The 22,806-nt window shown below is 36.0% G+C and overlaps 1 protein-coding gene across 10 annotated transcripts in view; it reads left to right on the forward strand.

Moving 5' to 3' along the window:
* The window catches only part of CTDSPL2 (CTD small phosphatase like 2), a 73,395-nt gene extending 50,605 nt beyond the window's left edge, over positions 1 to 22,790 (forward strand). For 9 of the 10 annotated variants that reach the window (XM_055538934.1, XM_055538935.1, XM_055538928.1 and 6 more), the window contains 8 exons: positions 1,749 to 1,827; positions 2,115 to 2,226; positions 4,401 to 4,487; positions 14,721 to 14,783; positions 14,888 to 14,967; positions 18,176 to 18,302; positions 19,966 to 20,061; positions 20,685 to 22,790. In XM_055538934.1, coding sequence (XP_055394909.1) covers positions 1,749 to 1,827; positions 2,115 to 2,226; positions 4,401 to 4,487; positions 14,721 to 14,783; positions 14,888 to 14,967; positions 18,176 to 18,302; positions 19,966 to 20,061; positions 20,685 to 20,750 — 710 coding nt within the window. In that variant the 3' untranslated portion in view covers positions 20,751 to 22,790. Of the gene's footprint in view, positions 1 to 1,748; positions 1,828 to 2,114; positions 2,227 to 4,400; positions 4,488 to 14,720; positions 14,784 to 14,887; positions 14,968 to 17,650; positions 17,862 to 18,175; positions 18,303 to 19,965; positions 20,062 to 20,684 lie in introns of those variants that run through there. The other variant, XR_008699815.1, reaches the window with a different exon arrangement.
* Positions 22,791 to 22,806: the final 16 nt, after the last annotated feature.

Consider the following 22,806-nt stretch of genomic DNA (forward strand, 5'->3'; position numbering starts at 1 on the left):
ACATGAAAATAGTTTAAAAAAAAAAAAGGCAAGTTTTTATCCTGAAAGGCTATTATCCACAAGTATTCCATTCCTGGGGCTTCCCTCATAGCTCAGTCGGTTAAGAACCTGCCTGTGATGCAGGCGACCCAGGTTGATTCCTAGGTCGGTAAGATCCCCTGGAGAAGGACATGACAGCCACTCCACTGTTCTTGCCTGGAGGATCCCATGGACAGAGGGGCCTAGAAGGCTGCATGCAGCCTATGGGGTCGCGAGAGTCGGACACGACTTAGTGACTCGACCACCACCATTCCATTCCTGTAGGGTAGCTCACAGCAATTTCTGTTGCGGCCCATTAGTTCTTTCAGGCTATTGTAATAACAGACTACCATTAGACTAGGTGACATATAAACAACAAATATATCTCATAGTTCAGGAGTTTAGGAAATCTAAGACCAAAACCCCAACAGGTTCAGTGTCTGGTTAAGATCTGCTTTCTGGTTCATTGACAGCCGTCTTCTTGCTGTGTCCTCATCTGCCAGAAGCTGTGTGAGCTCTTTGGGGTGTCTCTTTTTAAGGTCATTGATCTCGTCCACGAGGGCTCCACTCTCATGACCTGATGACTTCCCAAAGACTCCATCTCCAGACACCATCGCTTTGAGGATTAGATTTCAGTACATGAATTTTGGGGAAACAAAAACACTCAAGTCTCTAGCCCACCTTAAACTTTCATCTTTGAGACATTACCTGTTTAGCTTGTAGGTCATCTTTGTCCTCTCACTGAATTTAAGTTATAAATATTAGAAAATTCTCAACGTAATTTCTGAAGCTCTGTCAATTGATTGCATTTTGTAGAATTTTTCCTTGATTATTTTTAAATTACTTGTAAGTGAGAAGTAGAATAATGGGTCATCTAAAGCGCTGATTTCTATGTAGAGCATCGTTTCCTAACCCTTGAGATCCTGTATAAGTCTTTAGGGGTTTGTGGACCTCTTTAAAGACTGTTCATGGATCTTAAGTTGAAACTACCTTCGAGTCTTTTTTCAGCACACACATACACATATTAATGTTTAATTTTTGGCTGTGTCGGTTCTTAGTTGCGGCGCACAGGCTTAATAGTTGCAAGATGTTAGTTCCCTGACCAGGGATTGAACCTGCATTTCCTGCATTGAAAAGCAGATTCCTAACCCCTGCACCAGCAGGGAAATCCCAGCGTATATATTGACTGCCTGTACGTACAGTGTACTTTGTGAAGTATTACTGCTATAAGAGCACCATGAAATTCTTCTTACACATACAAACATCATTCAGTTAGAAATGGAAATCTTGTGGCATGTAGTTGCCTAATAATAAGTAGTAAATTTTCTCTTAGTTGTTAGGGATTTAAATTTTGTTAGCCATGATACAGCTTGCCACTTTGTCTATAATGGTATTTTTTTCCTTTGGATCCAGAGTTAGATCTCTGTGTCAATCAAGTTACTTTTAAATTATTAATAATAATTTGTTATAATTTGTAATAATAATTACACAATAATAATTATATAACTTATATATTATTTATATATTATATTTATATAATATATATTATTATATGTTATATAATAGTAATAATAATATATATTTGTAATAATAATTACAAATTATTTCTGTCTTATCTTTAACCTAAAATGCACAGGGCTTCAGGACAGTCTTAATAAAAGCAGTAAATATGTATACTTCATGGAAGCATTGAGTAAAAGCATCATTTTATTTTTCCCTTTATTAAATAGCACCAGTAACACCAGATAGTGGATATTCATCCGCCCACGCAGAGGCCACCTATGAAGAAGACTGGGAAGTATTTGACCCGTGAGTTTTTATTTTTTCCTTTTCCTCTTGGGACAGAAAGAAAGTACATGTGTACAGGGGTGGCTGAATGGTATAGTGCAAGGAGCATCTTACCTGTAGGTATTAATACTTCTACTGAGTTACTGAAATACTAATTTTCAGTTTTACTTACATGTTTTATAATTTTGGTTTACTAGGTTAAATATATATTATTTAATTAAAAACTTAAAGATGGGCTGAGTTTAATAAGATGTTTTATATTTACAGAAAATAGAAATGTTGAAATTTTCTTAAAATTTGATTTATAGCTATTATTTCATCAAACATGTTCCACCACTGACAGAAGAACAACTAAATAGGAAGCCCGCTCTTCCATTGAAGACAAGAAGCACACCAGAATTCTCCCTAGTTTTAGACTTGGTAAGTATATTGTTTCTAGAGTTAGGAAAAATAAAGGAGTTAAATTCTTTTTAAAAAATATTAGCCCAAACTAATACAGTTATGTAAAGTTTAAAAATAAAAAAAAAAAATATTAGCCCAAAATATCTAAAAGAATCCAAGAGAGTGAGCCGCCTTACACACACATTGACTGTAATAGCGTGTCTTAGGTGCTCTGAAATGGTTTTCCTTTAAGCGCCATCTAATGCCAGGGCCTCCTCCCATTGCATTGGTATCCAGTACCTTTTGAAAATAAATTAGGCTTCTTTTTTTCCTCTCCCCACCCTGTTGCTACTTTGCTATTTAAATTCAATTATTTTTCCAACACTCCTATACCTTTTGTTTTGTTTTTTAATCTTCCAGTTAATTATAATTTCATGCCTAGATTTCAGTTTAGGGAAACCACAGTCATGTCCCCCTGAGGACCTGGGTCTTGATGAGTTAACCTTATGCAAGACCATACTCCTTTTCCTGGTTTTTTTTTTTTTTTTTTTGCATATTATCTCATACCAATAACTTTATTAATAGACTCTCAAAAGCATGACTTCTTAATGTTGACTAATAAGACCTTTAGTATGCTTTCTTGGTGTGATTTTAAATTTATATTTTAGGGTACCAAGAGAGCTTTGAAAACTGAATATCTCTTACCTTTTCCTAACCAAATTTAATATATAGTCACCATTATTTACATCTGCCAGCAATTTCTTGATATTAGCAATTCATTAAGTAGTGTTGGAAAACATTTTACTATTTAGTCTTTGTTACTAGTAACCTATAATTGGAGATGTAGTTTAGTTCTCATTGTTTCTTATCTTATGAAAAGGTTATTCTTTTAAATCTTGACTAACATGGACAGTTCTGAGAGTTCAGCACCTTAGCCTTTGCCTAGCCAAAGAGAGAAGCTAGGTATCCAGAAGTCCTAAGTATTTAACGTGTATTAGAGGGTTAAGGAGGAAAAAAGAAAGAAGAGTATTGAAACTGATTGTGAGTAATTAAGATTTGATATGCAAGTTAGTGGAGAAACTGAAAAAGATTTCGCTAGATTTTTATGTTAGTAGTTGATATCATGATAGCAAGCTTGGCCGTAATATTTTTAAACCAATATGAAGGGTAAAAAGAGAAGGAAAGATAAGAATTGGTGAGCATAAATGAGTAATTTTACAGAAGTATATAAAGAAGAGTGATCAAAATTTAGATAGGCTATAGATGAAGAAGTAGAATTAGTTATGATTCAATTATAGGAAAGAGAATACCTTTTTTTTTTTTAAGAGAATACCTTTTTAAAAGATACTAAGAGAATATCTTAATTTGTGTACTCTGATATGCTATTAAAAGAAAATGAGGCATATCTAGAGTATTTTTTGCTCTTTGCCTCCACTGAGTTTAACTTTAGGTTCAAAGAAACACTGCAGCTAATAAAACGTGGAATTCATAAGGTGTGAGCATTTGTATCTCATTTTAATTCATTTTAAGCATAAAGTGTGTCAGTTTCTGCAAGTGGAAGCCCTCTTGTTTTTCCTTCAGGATTTGAGAAATACAGATATTTGCACATACCTTAGATGAATGATCCTCACTTTCCTTTCCTCACAATGAGAAAAGAGGGTTTGGTAATCAAAGATGAGAAGTCTTGATTAACTGCTAATTTAGTTTACAGATAAGGAGCTATAGATATATATTTTTAAATAATTAGATGCTAAACTTCTGTTGCTGAGTTGTAAAAATAAGAAGAAGAAGAAAGTATATATGTGGTTTAACAGAAAGTGGGCAATTGCAGGACTGAGAACAGTGATTCTCAGACTCGCCCGATCACCCTAACCCCTGAAAGACTTACTGGAGCACAGACTGCTGAGCTACGCTCTCTGCTCCTTGCTGAATTTGAGTTATCAGAAGAGCTGGGGATCTTTCATTTCTCACTGGTGGTCCCCAGATAACGCCAGTGCCACATGCTGTCCTAGTGGCCATCACCGGAGAACCAGTGGCTTAGAAAACCTGTCCCTGACTACTGTGCCATGCACGCACAGGAAGGTGTTATAAACATGAAAGTCATGTATGAAAGGGTGCTTTAATAAATGTTTTTGGTGATCATGAATACATAACAATTATCATTTGAAACGTCTCAGTATCTCAGTTCATTCAATATGTGCTTTTTATTTAAGGATGAAACACTAGTACACTGTAGTTTAAATGAGCTGGAAGACGCAGCACTTACTTTCCCAGTCCTTTTCCAAGATGTCATTTATCAGGTAATTAAAACTTTTTAACTTGAATTTTGGCCTGTTAGATATTCTGAACCAAGAAATCCTTTGTAAATATATATATATATATTTTTTTTTTTTTTTGGCTAAAGTTTAAGATGTTTATTCCCAATGGATTTCATCTCTATTTTAATGATTTAGTAACACAAGGTAGCATGATGCTAAAGGGCTACATTTAAACATTGTTACCAGAAAAATGGGAACTTTTTCTACCCATTGATTTCTACTAATTTCATAACCTGTTTGCCAGCAGGTGGAGGCAGGAACACTGACACCTTAGGTCTCCAAGAACTTTGCAAGGTTAACATCTGGCATTATTGTTGTTGTTTTTCCAAAACGCAGTTCATATGAAGAAAGCTTCCTTGTTGGTCATTTTTATTGCCTTTTGTAGTAATGTGGTCTGTAGGTTGCAGTGTAGTAAATCTAGTTTATTTTAATTTGGAATTCCAGGACACTCTTCCGGTTACTCCTAGTTACTCTGCTTTTACTTCAAAAAATTAAAGTGTATCTCCCTCATTTGTGTCGATGGACAGCAAACAGTGCAAAATACAAATATCAGGTACAAATATCACTGCGAATTACCTGTTGACCATAGTTCTTACTTTGTTAGAGATTTTCCTGTCATAAAATTTGAATTAATATGTGTGAATACATTTTGAAAACTACAAAGCGCCTTTCTGTCCTGGGCGTTGTTACCAGCATTGCCTTGTATCCCAGTTTTTGAAAAGTTGGCAGGGGGTCCAGAACCTTGTTGTCTGGCAGATAGAAGCCCACCCAAGGGCTAACTGAGTGAAGTCACAGCACGTTTACAAGGAGCGGTGAGGAGGTGCTTACGGTTGCTTATGTGCTCTTAATAGGCGGGATATTGGTGTAGAGTTCTTGGCACGTGATAGTTATTAGATCTTAGGAATCATATGATTTTAGAGTTAGTTTGTGGTTCAGGATCTACTTTACAGTTAGTCTTAAGAAGATTTATTTAAGTGGTTATTGTCAGTTCTAGTTTAACCTAGAAAGGAATTGTAGGTATGGTAATACCTGGATTGTATTTATTTCCCTTTTATGTAAACTGATTTTAGTTCTGATATATGACCAGAGGATGAACAAAATATACATAAAAATAAGGAATTTTAAGATTTTTAATAACTGGATGTTATTTAAGGTAAATCTTTTTCTAAAGACATTTTCTGCCAAATAGGTTGTTCTTGTTTAGTGTGCTTCAGAGACAGGAATCTTGTGGCAAATATAAATAGTATAGCAATACGTTCTCTGTTTTTAGCTTGATAACCTTGTTTTTATGTTCAAAATTGCCCTTAAAAACAATGGCTTTCAATCTTTGAGTTTGGAAAAGAAAGCTATTACTGAAAAATACAAATTACTTTGATGTGATTTCTTAAGCTTTCCAGATTTGAAATTTATTTCTTACAGTTGGTTTGTCTGTTTCCATAATTTTTAGTAGTGAAATAAAAAACTTGGAGAGTGGATGAGTTTGATTTTTCTTTCACGAGGATTTCTTTTCAGTGTGACCATAAAGTTGAATTTTTTTTCTTACTGCTTTCACCATTTCTTCTTTAGTTTTCTTCTATGTAAAATCCTTATTATTTCCTGTGGATCCGGATAGTTGTCTTATTTTGAATAAAAGGCTTTTAGCAGTGCATATAATACTTTAAAAATAATCTTCATATGTACTGCATCTACCTCTGTGGAATTCAAAGAACTCCTTCTTGTATATCTGAGTTCTGCTTTCTGAAACAGGAAAACTAAATGGTCTAGCCTAAGTCAGGAAAAATGAGCAGGAAGTTTGAATCTAAGTTACAGAGATGACTGCATTTTAATATGATTTAGTTACTACATCATGTACAGAATTTAGTTCCCTTTCAGTAAGTTGTTGAGGATGTCCATAGTTAATATTAGGTTTCTGGTGTTGGCACAGCCATTCTGTCTACTTTTTAAAAATAACTTTGCGGAAATCTTGGGTTAGGGTTCCCCCAGTTTTCAGACCAGCAAGCTCCCTTTAAACAGGGAATGATGTCTTTTAAACTTTCAGTGGTGTTGTCTCCATCTACTGGCAAAGAAGACATATACACAAGGGTCTGGGATGATCTAAGAGATTTTGGAGAAACCACAGTATTAGGTAAGATGGAACTTACATGTTTAACAACTGCAGTGTAATGTGGCCCGCTTAAAGGGAGACGTCTGTAAAAGACTGTATATACTCTTAAAAAATAATTGGTTGAGATTTAAATTCACAACATAAAATTAACCATTTTTAAGGGAACAGTTTCATGGCATTTATCTGTATACTCTTGGATATGTCAGTTCCATAGCATTTACATATATATGCTTTAACATAAAATGGTAATGTTAAGATAGGATCAGAATTCTTCATCTGAATCAAAGCCAGATAAAGTGTCCTCTTGGGACTTCTGTTACTTTTGCTTTCTTTTTATGGTAAGTTTGTTGAGGTAGAACTGTATCTAATTCTGTTTGCTGTTCTCTTTCAGAACAATTTAAAATGTAATTTGTCTTCTGTATGTTTTAATAATTGTCTGTATCAGGAGTTGGCAAACTTTCCTATAAAGGGCCAGTTGTTGTTATTTTAGGTTTTGCAGTCTGTGTTACAACTACTTTTTCTGCCATTGTAGCATGAAAGTAGTCCTAGATAGCGCATAATGAATAAGCCTGACTGCATTCCAGTAAAACTTTACTTAACAAAAATAAGTGATGATCTGGATTTGGCTCAAAGGCCATAGTTTGCTGACCCTTGGTCTAATAATTATGAGAGTATATGCAGTAAATTTACATATTCAAATTCTAAATGGAAGTAAGTAATCAGATGTTCACCAAAATTCTTGTTAATATATAGAGAGATTTAGAATTAGATCCACTATATATCCACTATATAATCAGACTAAAGTCTGATTACAGACTTTCTAAGGTTTTTGCAGATGAAAGTTTGAGGGAAATTTTAAGGTGGTCACTACTCAATGTTTAAAGATTGCCTTACTTCTTTTGATTGATAAGTAGGGATCAGCTTAGTTAATGCAAGACTTAGAATAATGAAGAGATAGATTATTCAAGCCTCAATGTAGTACCTGGAGTGTATTTGAATTTCCATTTCTCTAGGGGATAAACCTAAAAGATGCAACTCAAATGAAAATTTTGATATATGTTACCACTGACACTATATAGATTAGACAGATTATAGTTTGTGAAAAAGTCATTTGAAAGAGTAACTGAGTGTTTAAAGTGAGGGTGTGGCATTCACTAAGGCAAAGTTGATAGATTTTTTTGTTTGAATGTATTTTTTCTTTTCCCTTAATTGATAGTTTTTCCATGAATTGTTTTACAGTTAGATACTGGAAAACATATTTATTCGTAGAATGGTACAAATGCATTTGCTATCTGGAAAACCAAGTGCATGATCAGTTCCAATGCACATGTTTTCATTTTTATATTTAGCTTATATTGACACATTGTCAGGAAATCCGTCTCGTGGTGTTACTCAGTTAAGAGGTCTCCACTGTATTTAGTTTCTGTTCCTGCAGATCCACCAATTCAAGACTCTAGGTCATCTCACTCCCTCTTCCATCCAGAAGATGACTTCTATCCACAAGCAGGACTGAATCAAAAGACAGATTTTTCACTTAGCTCTTGAGCTGAACCACCTCCTCAATGACCTTCCTCTGTCTCCATCAAGAACTGGAGCTCAGTTTTTTGAAGATGTAATAGAGCTACCCAGCCCAAACGTGGCTAATTGAAGACAAAAAGAAGATGCCTCATATGTTTCACCACAGTGCCACCAAACGTAACTGTGTTGTCCAACTCCTCATTCTGTAAAGTATGGCAGGGGCATCTGATTTTTGACTCTGTTCACCAATAAGACTTTAGCCAGTCAGTGGCTTTCTGAAGATCAGTAAAATCAACAAACTTTGGGTCAGCTGTCCAGAAATCAGATTGTGGTAAGCACTCAAGGAGAGATAGGATCCTATAGGGAGCTACTTGCTAAAGTATGCTTTGTTTTAATAGTAGAGGTTGCTTTTATGGGAAGAGTTGGGGGGAAAGGTGGGTGGGAAACCCCATGTTTAGCAAAGCTCAGCCTCTTCCTCTTTATTGTAGTTTGTTTTCTGGGAGGCTTACAGCCTAGGATAATTTTTGTAAGGATTTCAAATATTTTATACTACAGAAAAATAGAAGTAGAAGGTCGGTGGCATCTCTCTCTTTTCTGCAATCTTTCCTAGAAAAGTCAGCATTTTTGCTTGATGAAGAAAAAAAGCAATTGTTTAAATGAAGAGTTCTGTTAGTAGATACTTAATCAAGCTTTTCCTCCCCTCATGCTCTGACTTAAATTGATACTGAACAGGAGGCATTTTGTTTTGACATTCATAAAGCATAATTTTATTATCTAAAAGTAGTATGTATACTTGTTCCCTAAAACATCTGGGGCCATGGACACAGTCTTGAGGATGAAAGTAATATTTTATATCTGATAGGGAATAATATTTTTGATAATGAGTTGTAAGTCAGCATTTAAAATAATTTTTCCATCCTTACTAGTAAGTATAGTCAGTCATTGGTACTAATTTTTTCATCATGGCTTTTGTATTCCTTATAAATGTATCTTAAAATTAGAAGTAGTTCATTTAAAAATACACAGAAAATTCTTGTTCAGTAGCTGAAAATATTTTGCAACTTTAGGAGAGGTGACAGTTGACTATTAAACATATTAAATTGGAGACTTAAGAATTTAGAATTTGGTTTTGAAGGCTTTGTGGGCTTTTGGGTTTTGTTTTTTTTTTTTTTTGCTTTTAAAGTCAGTAAACTTGATTTTAAGAAACACATTAAACCATAAATATATATATATATATATATATATGCACACACATACACAAATATGTGTACATACATACTCAAATTGAAAAATTGTATGTGTGTTTTTGTGTATGTGTGTGTGTGTATGTATGTAAATGGCCATGACTTGAAAAGTATGCTTCATTGCTAATTTTTAATATACCTTCTGTATGAATACATGAAACATTTTATCCCGTTTGGACTCCATAAGAAAATACCTTTTCAAATTTATTTCTGTTTAATACAGTGTAAGATTTTACAGAAGGTTTTAGTTTGAGAGTTTCATTTGTATTGGTTATGATGTTTCAGTATTTACCTATTCATTCTCAGATTGATCCACCTACAGATACTATCCCCAGCAGCAATCTGCCTTTTATTGAAACTGTGTGAAGCAAAAGATGACTTTTAAATCACCTATGGATTATGAAGTTGAGGCCTCCTCCACAGGGTGTATCTGAGCAACCCTCTTTCTATGGAAAAGATTTGGGTTTTGTCTCTATGATCTGGTATTGATGCAAAGACAATGTTAACCAAGTTTAATAATTAAGTAATCCGTTGACTTACTTTACCTCTTCTACAAGTAAAGATAGAGCTTTCTCTTTTGAGTGTGGTTGCCCGGTCCTACCCCCATAAAATCCTGCTCTTTCCAGGTATTCTCCTTATGGCTGATAACTTTTAAATAATCACGTGGATAGTAATAATTCCTATTGAGGGTCTCGATGTGCTGGTAGTGTTCTAGGTGCTTTATATGTATTAACTTATTTACTACAGTAGCCTTATGTAGGTACTGTTATTATACCGATTTTATAGATGAAGAAACTGAGGTGTACAGAAGGTTTAAAAAAATTGGCAGAGCCTCTTATATCCCTGTGGTATATACTGGTGTATGTGTGCTGAACTCTTTACCTTCTTCAAGTGTTCTTGGTTTTCTGTTGTTTTAAATTCTTACTGCTGATTAAATAAGTAGCATCCACCAATCATCTTTTTATTTAAAGGTGCCATACTCTTAAGTGGGTAAATACCACCGAATTTGATCTTTTCTTTTCCTTCCTGCAACAGTGTAGCAATAAGTTCAAAGGATTTCATGGAAAAAATATTAAAAGATACTTTTTTTCAAAACATGTTAGGGTCATATTATCTGTGCTTAAAACTAGAAGTACTTTTCCTAAAAAGATCTACATGTAAGAATTTTTTTTCCAGTTTTGCCTGCAAATTGAGATTGTTGGGTGTCCCCTTGCTTTTTTTGGTCATGCTCATAAAGTCACCTAGATAACTAACATAATGGTTTAGTTACAGAAATCAGTATATATAACTGACATTGCACACTTAGACATAAATTTGAATTTAGATAGACTTTCACAAAATATAGTCAATTTGTAACTGGATAGCTATTTTAATGACTTTTTATTAAATCTATTTCTGTTAACCATTTATAACCTATTAGCATCATCTTCAGAGAAGGCAGTGGCACCCCAGTCCAGTACTCTTGCCTGGAAAATCCCATGGATGGAGGAGCCTGGTGGGCTGCAGTCCATGGGGTCACGAAGAGTCAGACACGACTGAGCGACTTCACTTGCACTTTTCACTTTTATGCATTGGAGAAGGAAATGGCAACCCACTCCACTGTTCTTGCCTGGAGAATCCCAGGGATGGGGGAGCCTGGTGGGCTGCCATCTATGGGGTCGCACAGTCAGACACGACTGAAGCGACTTAGCAGCAACAGCAGGAGCAGCATCTTATATGCACAGTTACAGAACATTCTCTTGTCTTAGTAGTAAAGAAAGTATAGGCTGACTGTCAGATATCGTCTAAGTTTTGGTAAAATCACTTCACAATATATCACACAAGATTAGTTATCATTATTTTTACAGATATTATTCCAGTAGATTTTGTTTTAAAAGTTTACAGCGTGAACATATAATGAAACAAGTGAGGGGAATTAAAGGTACAGACTTCCAGTTCCAAAATAAATTGAGTCATGAGTAAGAAATGTACAGAAGTTTTATATAATAAACATTTCATAGCATGAACATCTTTGGGTAGTAGACAGTCTTATTTAAGACATGTCTTTGTGTATGCTGTTCTTATATAATAATTGTTCATTATTATAGCATTATGCATTAAGACTTTAACTTTTCAAAATATATTTGGTTTAGTGATTAAAACTATTTGTTCTGTACCTAGAATAATTGCTATATAGTTAAAGGAGCACATATACACCAGCCTGAAATGAAACTTACGGCCTAGTCTTACATTTGGGTGACTAAATGATTTTGAAGAGTTGCAAGTGTAAAGGAGGATGATTTCTGAAATACTAAGTAGTGGAAGAATGTAGAAAATAGGAAGTAAGTAGCTCGGGACGGGAATCTTTGTTATGAGACGGTTAGGAGAAGAAAAGGGCATGTGTGGAATCGATTCTGGAGCGTCAGGGCGTGGCGTGCCTCCGCACGGCTGTGTCTCTCTGACCCAACACAGTAGAGGGTGTAGTGCGTCGACTGTGCATCCCGTACGGCTCTTCTGCTCTCCTGCTGGGCAGTGCTTAGTGCTTCCTGACTTCTGTATATTTCTGCTTCAGTATGTCCATCTGAATGACTTAGGTCCTGCCGGCCTTGTGACTCGGTTTCTATTTTTCTTCCTGAGATTTTTGCCTTTTCGCAAATGACAGAGCCTCAACGTGGTCCCATCCCATCCCTGCTCGCTGCTGCTGTGTACCTTTCAACACCTTTTTCCCTAACCGTCTGTTTCTGCTTATGTCTTTTAATCCTGAAACACCTTCCTGTGTTTCAAACAGTGAGTCTGCTCTGAGACCTACAGTGAACAGTTTCTATTCTCGTGGTAAGAAAACACTCTCGTGCTCTCTTCCCCCATCTCAGCGCTGCCTTCATCCCCAGTAAACAGGCACATAATGAAAGTAATGTCAGATTCTAAGATGTGTGTTACATTTCTCAGCATAGTCAGCGTCGTAGAATCATAGTGAAGCCAGTTTTGCCTAATCCCCAAGTGCAAGCGGTGGGACACGTCCCCTTTGAACAGTGGCCACTGACTGTGCTTAGATAATGCTGTTTAAATGGAAGTGTTCCTCTACAGTGGAAGTATTTTAGGTTTCAGAGGAGACAAACCCCAAATTGTAGAGGCCCTGCTTATTTTAATTTACAGTATGAGCAAGTGATAGGGATATTGAAAGCAAATGGAAGCATTTATACACATGCAGAAATGAAGTATTTTTGGTTGTTAAATGCATTTAACTGCTGCTTAGCAGCAAACAGAGGGCTCTGTGATGGTTCATGGTTTATCATCTTCCATGAGATAAGGTTGACTGAAAAAAAGTATCGACTGAATTGATAGTTTTTCCCTTAACTATTACAAATATATTTTGAAGTGTTCCATAATGAATAAAAATTGATTTTGTCAGTTAAGGTAGTAGTATATCTAAATCTGTCAGTTACTTGGATTATCAAATAAAGTGTGTTGAAAACTACCCAACTATACCAAATATTTTAGGATGTAGATGTTAAAATTTATTAGAAGTGCAAATCTAGTTAAAAATTTTGTATCTCATCCTAAAGGATAGGGATTGGATACTAATGATTTTTTTATTTGCTAGTGGTGGGAGTGTGTGACTGACTTCATTTTTGATTAGTCAAAGCTACTGAGATCAGCTGCCTTGTAACAGGATTAGAAATGAGTAAATCTTGATTATGCTGGGCTCCCCTGGTAACTCAGACTGCAGAAGAATATAAAGAATATAAGAACCTGCCTGCAGTGCAGTAGACATGAGTTCAGTCTCTGGGTCAGGAGGATCCCCTGGAGAAGGGAATGGCAACCCACTCCAGTATTCTTGCCTGGAGAATCCCACGGACAGAGGAGGCTGGTGGGCTACAGTCCATGGGTCACAAGGGTCAGACACGACTGAGTGACTCACACACACTTGGACTTATTATTCTAGCCTGTAAGTGGGAATAGGGTGATATTATTAACATATTAATAGTTGTCTGAGATCTGTCTTCCGCAGTGATCAGCTCTTAAGGAAATTCAGTGGTTGGCCTTCGCGTCTGTAGCTGTGTAGCTGTCCTGCAGTATGTGGTCTTGCCTTTCCTTCTCAGTTTTGTTTATATTGCTTAAGGCAGTTTTATTTGCCTAAATCTGTTTATTATTAAATTTATTTAACAGATTTTTTTTATCATATATTTACTATATATTTGGCTTTCTCTTACACTGTTTGGGCTTTAGAAATTACAAAGACTGTTAGTACACAGTCCCTTCCTTCTAAAGTCCTTTGCCTGATTTCCCTGTTCTGCTCTGAAACATTCCCAGAACTAGATTTCTATCACCAGGTCATTTTGGTTGAGACGTGTACTGATGACGCGGTTGAATGCGAGGAGGCCTAGGCTCTGACCGTGTTGCCCCACAGCCACTGCGCCCAGGGAGTCGGGCGCGAGGATGCTCTGTGTGTTTGTCTTTCGTGCTTTTTTGACTTTAACAATCACCTTTGAGTGAAGTACAAACTTTTCTTTGTAAAAACTTTTTGTCACAAAATAAATATAATTTAAAGGCGTTAAAGTCTTTTGTAAATCAGTTTTTAGTGCTTGTTCATGACTTATATTTCTGTGCTTCTTGAGTATATTACAAGAGCTGCGTTAAATATAGGCAGTAAGACAGACAGAAGTAAGACAATAATATTTAGAGTCAGTTCTTTGGTTACTGCAGTCTGTCCTGATACTGTCAGTTGGTTTTGATAACTGGTGTGTTTGATTATTATATTTTCAATCTCAGGTAGCCCAGTAGTGCTAATTTAGATACCACATCTGAATCAGTACGTGTAGAACAAGCTTGATTTCTGAAACATTCTTGTTAGTTAAACCCACCAATCCAGACATCTCCTTCTTAAACATTATTTACCTTAATAGAAATTGAAAATAAAGGTATTCTTAAGCAGGTGAGAAGAAATTCTGAGTGATCATTGAGGAAGGTCATTGAGACAGGTCAGCTAGAGGTGGACACACAGCCTGCCTGATAATTGGATGGATGCTCCCTGGCTGGAAGATGGAGCTGATTGGTGGATCAGAATCTCAGAGGGCAACCTGCCATTCTTAGTTTAACTGTTTATTAAAATTACATTCCATGAAGGTCTATTATATGCTGCTATTTGAGTATTGAAAAGTGAAATGATCACCAGCAATTACTATTATCCTACCAAAAGATTGTTTTAAGTGATTTTTGGTATGTGAAATATATTTGGTCAACTGGTACTTAGTAAACTTTTTTATTCATATGAACTTTTAAATTGTATTCAAAGTTAGAACATATCTTATAAATAAGTTGTTTCTGTTTCATATTTTTATTTTCTGAAGCCCATCTTTGTGTTTTTTTCAGGTTTACGTGAGATTAAGACCATTCTTCAGGGAGTTCCTGGAACGAATGTCTCAGATGTATGAGGTAAACATACTTAAGTTAATTATTTAAGTATTTTTATTTTATTCAATACAGTACCCATATTTAGATCATGTATAATGATTACTTCTTTTCCCCTGAATTTGTAGATCATTCTTTTTACTGCTTCTAAGAAGGTGTATGCAGACAAGTTACTGAACATACTAGACCCTAAAAAGCAACTGGTCAGGTAAATTTAATTAAGAAATAGTGGAAATGTCTGTCACACTGAACTATGGAATTACTATGATTCTATTTAATTTTGATGGCCATTTTTAGTTGGCTGCATTTATAGAGATTTGTTGTGTTAGATGGTGAAAATAAGTGATTTTTTTTCTTTTAAGCCCCCAAACTCTTTAAGAGTTCCTAATTAAACTCCAGACAGACGTTCTTTAATGGACACAAAGATCAAATGTGTTTATTCACTTGTACATCTGTATCCTCACTTTGGGATTGGGGGGAAATTGGGGGTATGTGGAATTTTTCACTGTGCATGATGTTTTCACTTAATGCCTCTGAGATAATGCATGTTATGTCATCTTTTTAATGACATAGAAATGAAAGTTAATTTCAACAAAAAAGATGAAATTAAACTCTTGGTTTTTTTCAAATCTTCCATGGAAAGAAAATGTTGCTCGAGTCTAATTGGAAACTGCAGTTGGTTTAGTCACTCAGGTGATTCTGATCTGGACTCAGTTCCTTGTGTGTGTGTCCTAAGCCAGCAGATGCAGTGTATTACTGGTTAGGTGGGAGTGTTTTCAGTAATTTAACACAATTTGAAAATTAGTTTCTTTACTTCTGTCAACTGAAGTGAGATACCAAGACTCCTCAGTCTTGCTGCATCCCCTGAAGTATAGGAGTTAATCTTTGAGTTTTGATCAAGAGCCGAGTGAGAGATGCAGGAAAAGCCTCCTGAAAGCTTTGGTGGCTGGGTGTTTGTTTTCTTGAATATTTCCTCACGTATTGTCTTAGAGTGGAAAACCCTAAACTTAATTTCTCCTGTCAGTAGTACCTTTATTATTGAGTGGTTTCAACTATAGTGAAAGGCTTTTCCTAATGCCCACATTTAGGAGACTTTTCCCTCTTTTTTTAAAGAAAAATTTAAAGTATCAAAATTTGTCGTTTAGTCAGTTTCCATTTTATCTTCCGTATAAACAAGCTTCAGACACACAAAAGAAAATGGTATTTTATTTTCATAAAAGTATATTATAATGTATGCTCATTTTACCTGATAATAAAAGCACACGAGTGATTTTGCTCTGATGACCTCACTCCTTCTGAAGATTTCTGTTCAGCACCTCTGGTGCTCCAGGGGGCAGTGAGCGGCAGAGCCCTTCTCTTGTGGAGCTTTCATTTTACCAGGGGACAAGTCACAGTCATGCAGTTGTGATGTTACAAGTTGAAAGCTCTCTTTTAAACTAGTTTTATAGAACCTACGCCTTTGGGAGTTTAAATTTGTTTCATCGAGTTGTATTTTGAAAAACTTTAAAACAGGAAAAACTTCTTGAACTGTGTATTGAACGCACTAAGAGTGCTATAGGGCGTTATCTGTGTTGGTGACAAGGTCGATTCAGAAAATCCCATGAGTCTGAATGCTAATTCGATGACTAGCAAAAGTAATTTCTTTTTAAAATTGCAAATATGTGCTACTAACCCTCAGATTGGAGAAGGCAGTGGCAACCCACTCCAGTACTCTTGCCTGGAAAATCCCATGGACGGAGGAGCCTGGTGGGCTGCAGTCCGTGGGGTCGCTAAGAGTTGGACACGACTGGGCGACTTCACTTTCACTTTTCACTTTCATGCATTGGAGAAGGAAATGGCAACCCACTCCAGTGTTCTTGCCTGGGGAATCCCAGGGACAGGGGAGCCTGGTGGGCTGCCGTCTATGAGGTCGCCCAGAGTCGGACACGACTGAAGCGACTTAGCAGCAGCAGCCCTCAGATTCCTGCTAACTGGGAGGAGTTTATAATTGAATTAAAATAATCATTAGTCTCCATATACATACTCAGCTAGCTGTCCCCTGTGTCTGGTGAATTGCTGCTATTGGAGAAGTTATCAGTGTGACTTGGAGGTACCCACTGTACCTGCCTCCAATTTCCTCTTATCTGGATGTTTATACAGATAAAATGTAGGATCTTATTTAGGTCCAACCAGGACTTAAATTCTTTTCTCTAGCCTTATATTTTCAAAGTAGGACTGTCTTTAAACCTTTCAGACGTAGATAATCATTAGAAAAAACTGTTTATACTATTACGTTTTGTCTGGTTTTAAGATTCTTCCTCTTTTCCATTATCATTGGCACCAATTAAAATACCAGTTACTGGTTGTTCTTAGACCTATGACAGATTTTGTTGGTAGAAAATGCTGCTTTCTTAAAATCTGAGAATTAAAAATATTATGAATGCGTAAGTCCTAGCTCCTTAAAAATTGTATAGTGGGATTAATACACAAGGAAGCCAAACTACCAAATTATTAATGTATGCAAGTAGTGTGTTTCAAGATAATCTGTACCAGTTATTAGTAATATTCAGAAACTAATATATTTTGAGTGCTAGAGATTATATAAATATTACAAGTATATAAATATTACAAAACTTAATAGCTTTCGTTTTAAAATGATATAACGTTTTTCAGTTTTCACTGGTGAAAGATCAATTTTGTTACACTTAAATCTGAATTCATCCTTTCATTCAATCCTTGTTTTTTCAAATCACGCACACAGTTAAAGCACGGGTGTTTGGGAAAAGTTGAAATGATGGAATGTTTTGGCCTCTGCACCTTTCCTCAAAATCTATAAGAGAAACTGAAAACTTTTTTTTTTTATGCCAACACAGAAGCATCCCTTCTCATGTTTTCTATTCTGGCATGTGCAGGGCTAGGGAGGCGGTGTGGTCTTCTGGTTAGAGCAAAGGACTGGGAGCCGGGAGGACCCTGGGTCCCATTGCGGGGCTAACCGCTGACTTACTGTGTGACCTTGGGCAAGTCACTTGACCTCCTTGTGCCTCAGTCATCCATCTGGAAAATTGGTTAAAAAGCAGGACCTCGATGACAACCAGATGCTGCATCTGAACTGAGCTCTCCTGGGTAAATAAATTACAAAAACAATTTACAGAGTTTTTCATCCCTCTTTATCATTTAATATAAAATTTTGGGATAAACCAAAGTTCTTTAAGACATGGTAATATTTGGTTGTAAGGTTTCAATAATTGCTAAGACTTTTTATAAGACCGTAGCCCGAAGCCTAGGCCCACACTTGTAATTGAATTTCCTTTGTGAGAGAAAATGACAAGGCTTAATTGTAAAGCCTGTGGTGTGTGCATTGTATATGTTTCACTATGTGTTGTGCTTTTTACAGATACTTTATCTTTTAGTTAATTTGTTTTTACTTTTATGTTTAGGCACCGGCTTTTCCGTGAACATTGTGTCTGTGTACAAGGAAACTATATAAAGGACTTAAATATCCTTGGAAGAGATCTTTCAAAAACTATAATAATTGACAACTCACCGCAAGCCTTTGCATATCAGGTAGGAAGAAGGCTGCTAAACAAACTCAGACGAACGCTGCCAGACAGTGTGGTAGGGCAGCAGGGTTTTCACTGGCGGGATTTCCCTGTTTAGTGTCATCTTAGAATTAGAAGTGCCAAATTAGTATATTCCTTGTGGAAATTTTTCTTTTAAATGAAGTACAACATACATGTAAATTTGAAATAGTAAAACCCTAAGAAGGGACTGTAAGATACATACCATTTGATAGCATTCTTCTTGTTGTTGTTTAGTTGCTAAATCGTGTCTCTCTTGCAACCCTATGGACTGTAGCCCACCAGGCTCCTCTGTCCATGGGATTTTCCAGGCAAGAATAATGGAGTGGGTTGCCATTTCCTCCTCCAGGGGATGTTCCCAGCCCAGGGTTTGAACCCATGTCTCCTGCATTGCAGGCAGATTCTTTACCACTGGGCCACTAGGGAAGCTCCAATAGCATTCTTATCCATTGTTAAATCAGTAATTTTAATTGTAAATAAATTTGAGAATTACACCGTGTTCTTCTGGTCTGTGTAATTTGACCTTTTGAAATCTTAGACTATTTTGTCAATATATTTGTACCCTTTGTCAATGTTTCTTAGACATATAAATTCAACTCTAGTTGAGTTCTGTGGCAGTCCAGTGTTGAGGACTTGGCACTTTCACTGCCGAGGGCCTGGGTCCCACCCCTGGTCAGGGAGCTAGGCTCTCATAGGCCATGCAGCACGGCATAAACAGACAGACAGATACATACGTAGATAGAGAGACGGGCCATCTTTGCCAGATAGATTTTACATTGAGTATGTTCATGAGATACGACTGAGATTTTCGTCAGAATAAATCGGTGCAGAATTGGGATGTGGAAAGGGGGTTGGGTATAGATGAAACAAGACTTGCCCTCAACTTCTGTGCTTCAAAGTGTCCATAATAAAACATAAAAGAGAATAAATACAAGGGGGAAAGATGGCATATGGTATTGAAATACATTCAGTTTAGGTCACTACTTTTCATTTCCTTGCATTTTAAATGTTTTTAAGAATTGGTTTGTAAATAAAATAATTTCAGTTACCCTCCATCTTAAACGCAGTGTTCTGTGTAAATATTAAAAGATATAATATCCTGGAGAATATTTACTATAAAACAGATACGGTTTGTAGTTTGTTTTCAGATTTCAGAGCAATACCGCTGAGTCGGTTTGCTGTGTCCCTGCTGTGTTTCAGGTTGTCTTGTTGGGAGTGAAACAGTGATCGGGACACAGTCGTGCATATGTCTCTCTCTGTTTAAAATGGCAGTATTCCAAAAAAAAATAAATAAAATGGCAGTATTTCTTTATTCAAAATGCCTAGCATCGACTAATATTTCTCTAATGAGTAATGTTTTTAGTTAACGTTAACGCAAAACTTATTTTAATGAATATTTCTTGTTAAATTTTATATACACTAAGAATTACTCTGAAAAACCAGTTAGGTTTCAGTTTGTTCCTTCACGTCTGTGTCTGGCACTATTAAGATGCCAAAGAGTGTGACAGGCATAACCTCTGATGCATCCCTTTCTTAAAGGGACTTAATGGCTTAATATTTACCAAAATCTGTTATTTCTTTTTATAGCTTTTCCAACTTAGGCAGACTGTAAATGAAAAGAAGAGTTAATTCCTTATTTATCATTTTAGCTATCTAATGGAATCCCTATAGAAAGCTGGTTTATGGATAAAAATGACAATGAACTGCTAAAATTGATCCCATTTCTGGAGAAGCTAGTAGAACTGGTAAGTGTATCTTTTCATTTATCTTTTTGTTAGGTTTTTTTTGTTGCTTTAACTCTATTGAAATAAATCTTTTCAGTTGTTTTATGTGTACTGATGTTTTAAGTAAACATGGTGAGAGATTAGGGCAGAAGTTGAAAAAGATTATGCCTTATAAATTATATTATGTTTATCAGTATTTAAAATTGTATGCATTGTTTAATTTCACCGAACTTCCTATGGCAAGTCACTAGCTGGTTGTGTTAAATCGGTTTTGTAGTTCAGGTCTAGAATTAGTGCTTAAGATACTGAAATTTTATTCTGGGAATTTTTTCTGCTATATCCATGGATTAAATTTAAAACTACTGTGTAAAGTAGACTTCAGTGGCTTAATGCTTTATCTTTTGGTTTGATCTCTTCCTGCATCACTGTTCTTTCAAAATTGATGCATTAATGACGAGCTTTTCTTTTGCATCTAAATTTAAGTTTACTTCTATGTAGTGTCTTTGTATTTGGCAAAAATAATAGTAATGATGTAAATTATAAAATAAATAGCCATAGTTTGCCTGCAAAGTCAGAATGTTCATAATGCTGTGAGCATCATGTCTTTTAAGTTTCGTGGCTTTTAAAATGTCTGTCTCCAACAGAATGAAGACGTTCGACCGCACATCAGAGACCGGTTTCGCTTGCATGACTTGCTGCCCCCCGATTAAGTACAAAGACTTGTCAGATCACTGAAGGGGGAGAGGATGCAGGACCCTTTTGGACTAAGACAAAAACATTGCCATTACTGTTGAAATTTTGCATTTTTGTACCCCGTCTTGCTTTTCTTATCTTGGTGCCCAATAATAATCAAGGGTTACAGAAAGAGACTTTCTCTCCGATTGAACACACACAGTAGGTAGGCGAAAACAGAAGCGTCTTTAGAACTAGTGCAACTCCAGTGAAATTTTTATGTACAGGACATCTGCAGTTTATAAAGAATTCTGTTTCTGCCACCAGCAGTTTGACCTGTAGTCACACAGGATTTTATGATAATAACAGAGATGAAAATGGACTTTTATTTTCTCTCTGTTTGGTGCTCTAAGTGGGTTTGTAGCCACTTTTCTGTTACTTTAAAATTCTCATTTCAACAGGAATGGCCAGTAAAAGTTGTTTTATTTTTCCTGTTAAGGTTTATAACCTTTTTACATTTTTGACCTGTATTATTAATAGATTAGAATTTCATTATGCATTCCTTTTAGTTGAGGCGCTTCATAGTTTTCTGGAAATAGTAAATTTTTAGTTTTTTATTATACATTTGAATGGCCGTTTTCCTGCTTTGTCTGCCTGCATATTGTATATTTGTTTAAAAATATCCTCTACTTTTAGTCCATGTAAGTTTCATTTAGAGAGAACATGCATTTATATTTTGTTTCTGTAATATTCTACTGTAGGTGAAATCTTTTCAGAAATCAAGAGACTGGGTAGATGAGAATATATGAATGACTTAATATTCAAAAGATGTAGACCATTGTGATGGCATGTGTTCCAAGCGGTACTGTCTCGCAGTGGCACACGGATGGGATGGACAAGGTATACCTCAGAGCTCGCTGTGCTCTCCAGTCTTTGAGGAGGATGGATTGGGCCACCTGTTGGGCTTGATTTGGTTACTGATGCCTTTGGTTTTCTCCAGGAATGAAGTATTCAGCACAGTGATTCAGTATTTTTAGTTACTTTGCATGGGCTGGTCGTACCTCTGTTATGCTCTCGGTTACAGTCAGTTTAAACTCCGTGTAGCAGTCTCGGAACCTTGCAGTAGCTGTGCGTGGCCCTCGGAACCATGCAGTAGCTGTGCGTGGCCCTGTGCGCAGCAGACTCCAGGCCCCCAGTGCAGTCCGCGCTCTCGCAGTGGTTTTCTATGCTGTATGAAAAGAGTCTTCAAGCCTTGGTTCTCTGATGCAGCTACCACAAGAGGTTGATATTTTTATAGTGGCGTGTAATCTCTTTTACGGGAGGCTTTTTATGGAGGTAGAATTTGTAAAAGTTAGTTATGCTTTGCCTCTCAACTGCATTAACATGCCACAGGCTCAGACTGTTTTTGTGTAAAGGATGTCAAAGAACGGCACTTTTTCTAAAGAGAAGTTTGATATTTTGTATGCTTGTTAAGAAAGTACAGTATTGGAAATTAAAGGTGGACAACTGATAATTGAGGAGTATGTCACTTAATTTTTTATGTATATTACCTGTTTACTTGTACAACTTATTGTACAAATTACATGCAGCTTCATTTTCAAATGAATCCTTAAAATAAGGAAATCTTTTTAGGAAAACATTTAATTTTTGTATTTTTGATTTTAAAGGCATGAGTTATGTCAATTTTCAGTGTATTAATGAAGATTTTAACTTTTCATCAGGTTGAGTGTTTTCTTACTATATTATCTGTTGTGTATGTAGTTAGCATATTGTGTCACTGAACTGTTTAAAAATCTAGCATGTAGAGCAAGCCTGTTTTGTGGAAAATCCTTATTCATTAAAAAAATAATCATGGCAGATTTTCTGCAAAAAAAAAAAAAAAAATTTGCAATTCAGAATATTGGGGGTTTTTTTGTTTGTTTTTAATTTAAAGAAAGGTATTTTGCTTGCAGGAAAAAACAATACAGATTCATTTTAATGAGAATCTTTGAAATGTATTTATCTTTAGGGCATCTGGGCATCTTTATGCTGTTTGTCTCCTGTCTTTCTTGAAATAAAATGTACATACGTTACCTTTACATATGCTCTTGCTCA

This window comes from Bubalus kerabau, chromosome 10 (genome assembly GCF_029407905.1).
Source record: "Bubalus kerabau isolate K-KA32 ecotype Philippines breed swamp buffalo chromosome 10, PCC_UOA_SB_1v2, whole genome shotgun sequence".
NCBI lineage: Eukaryota > Metazoa > Chordata > Mammalia > Artiodactyla > Bovidae > Bubalus > Bubalus kerabau.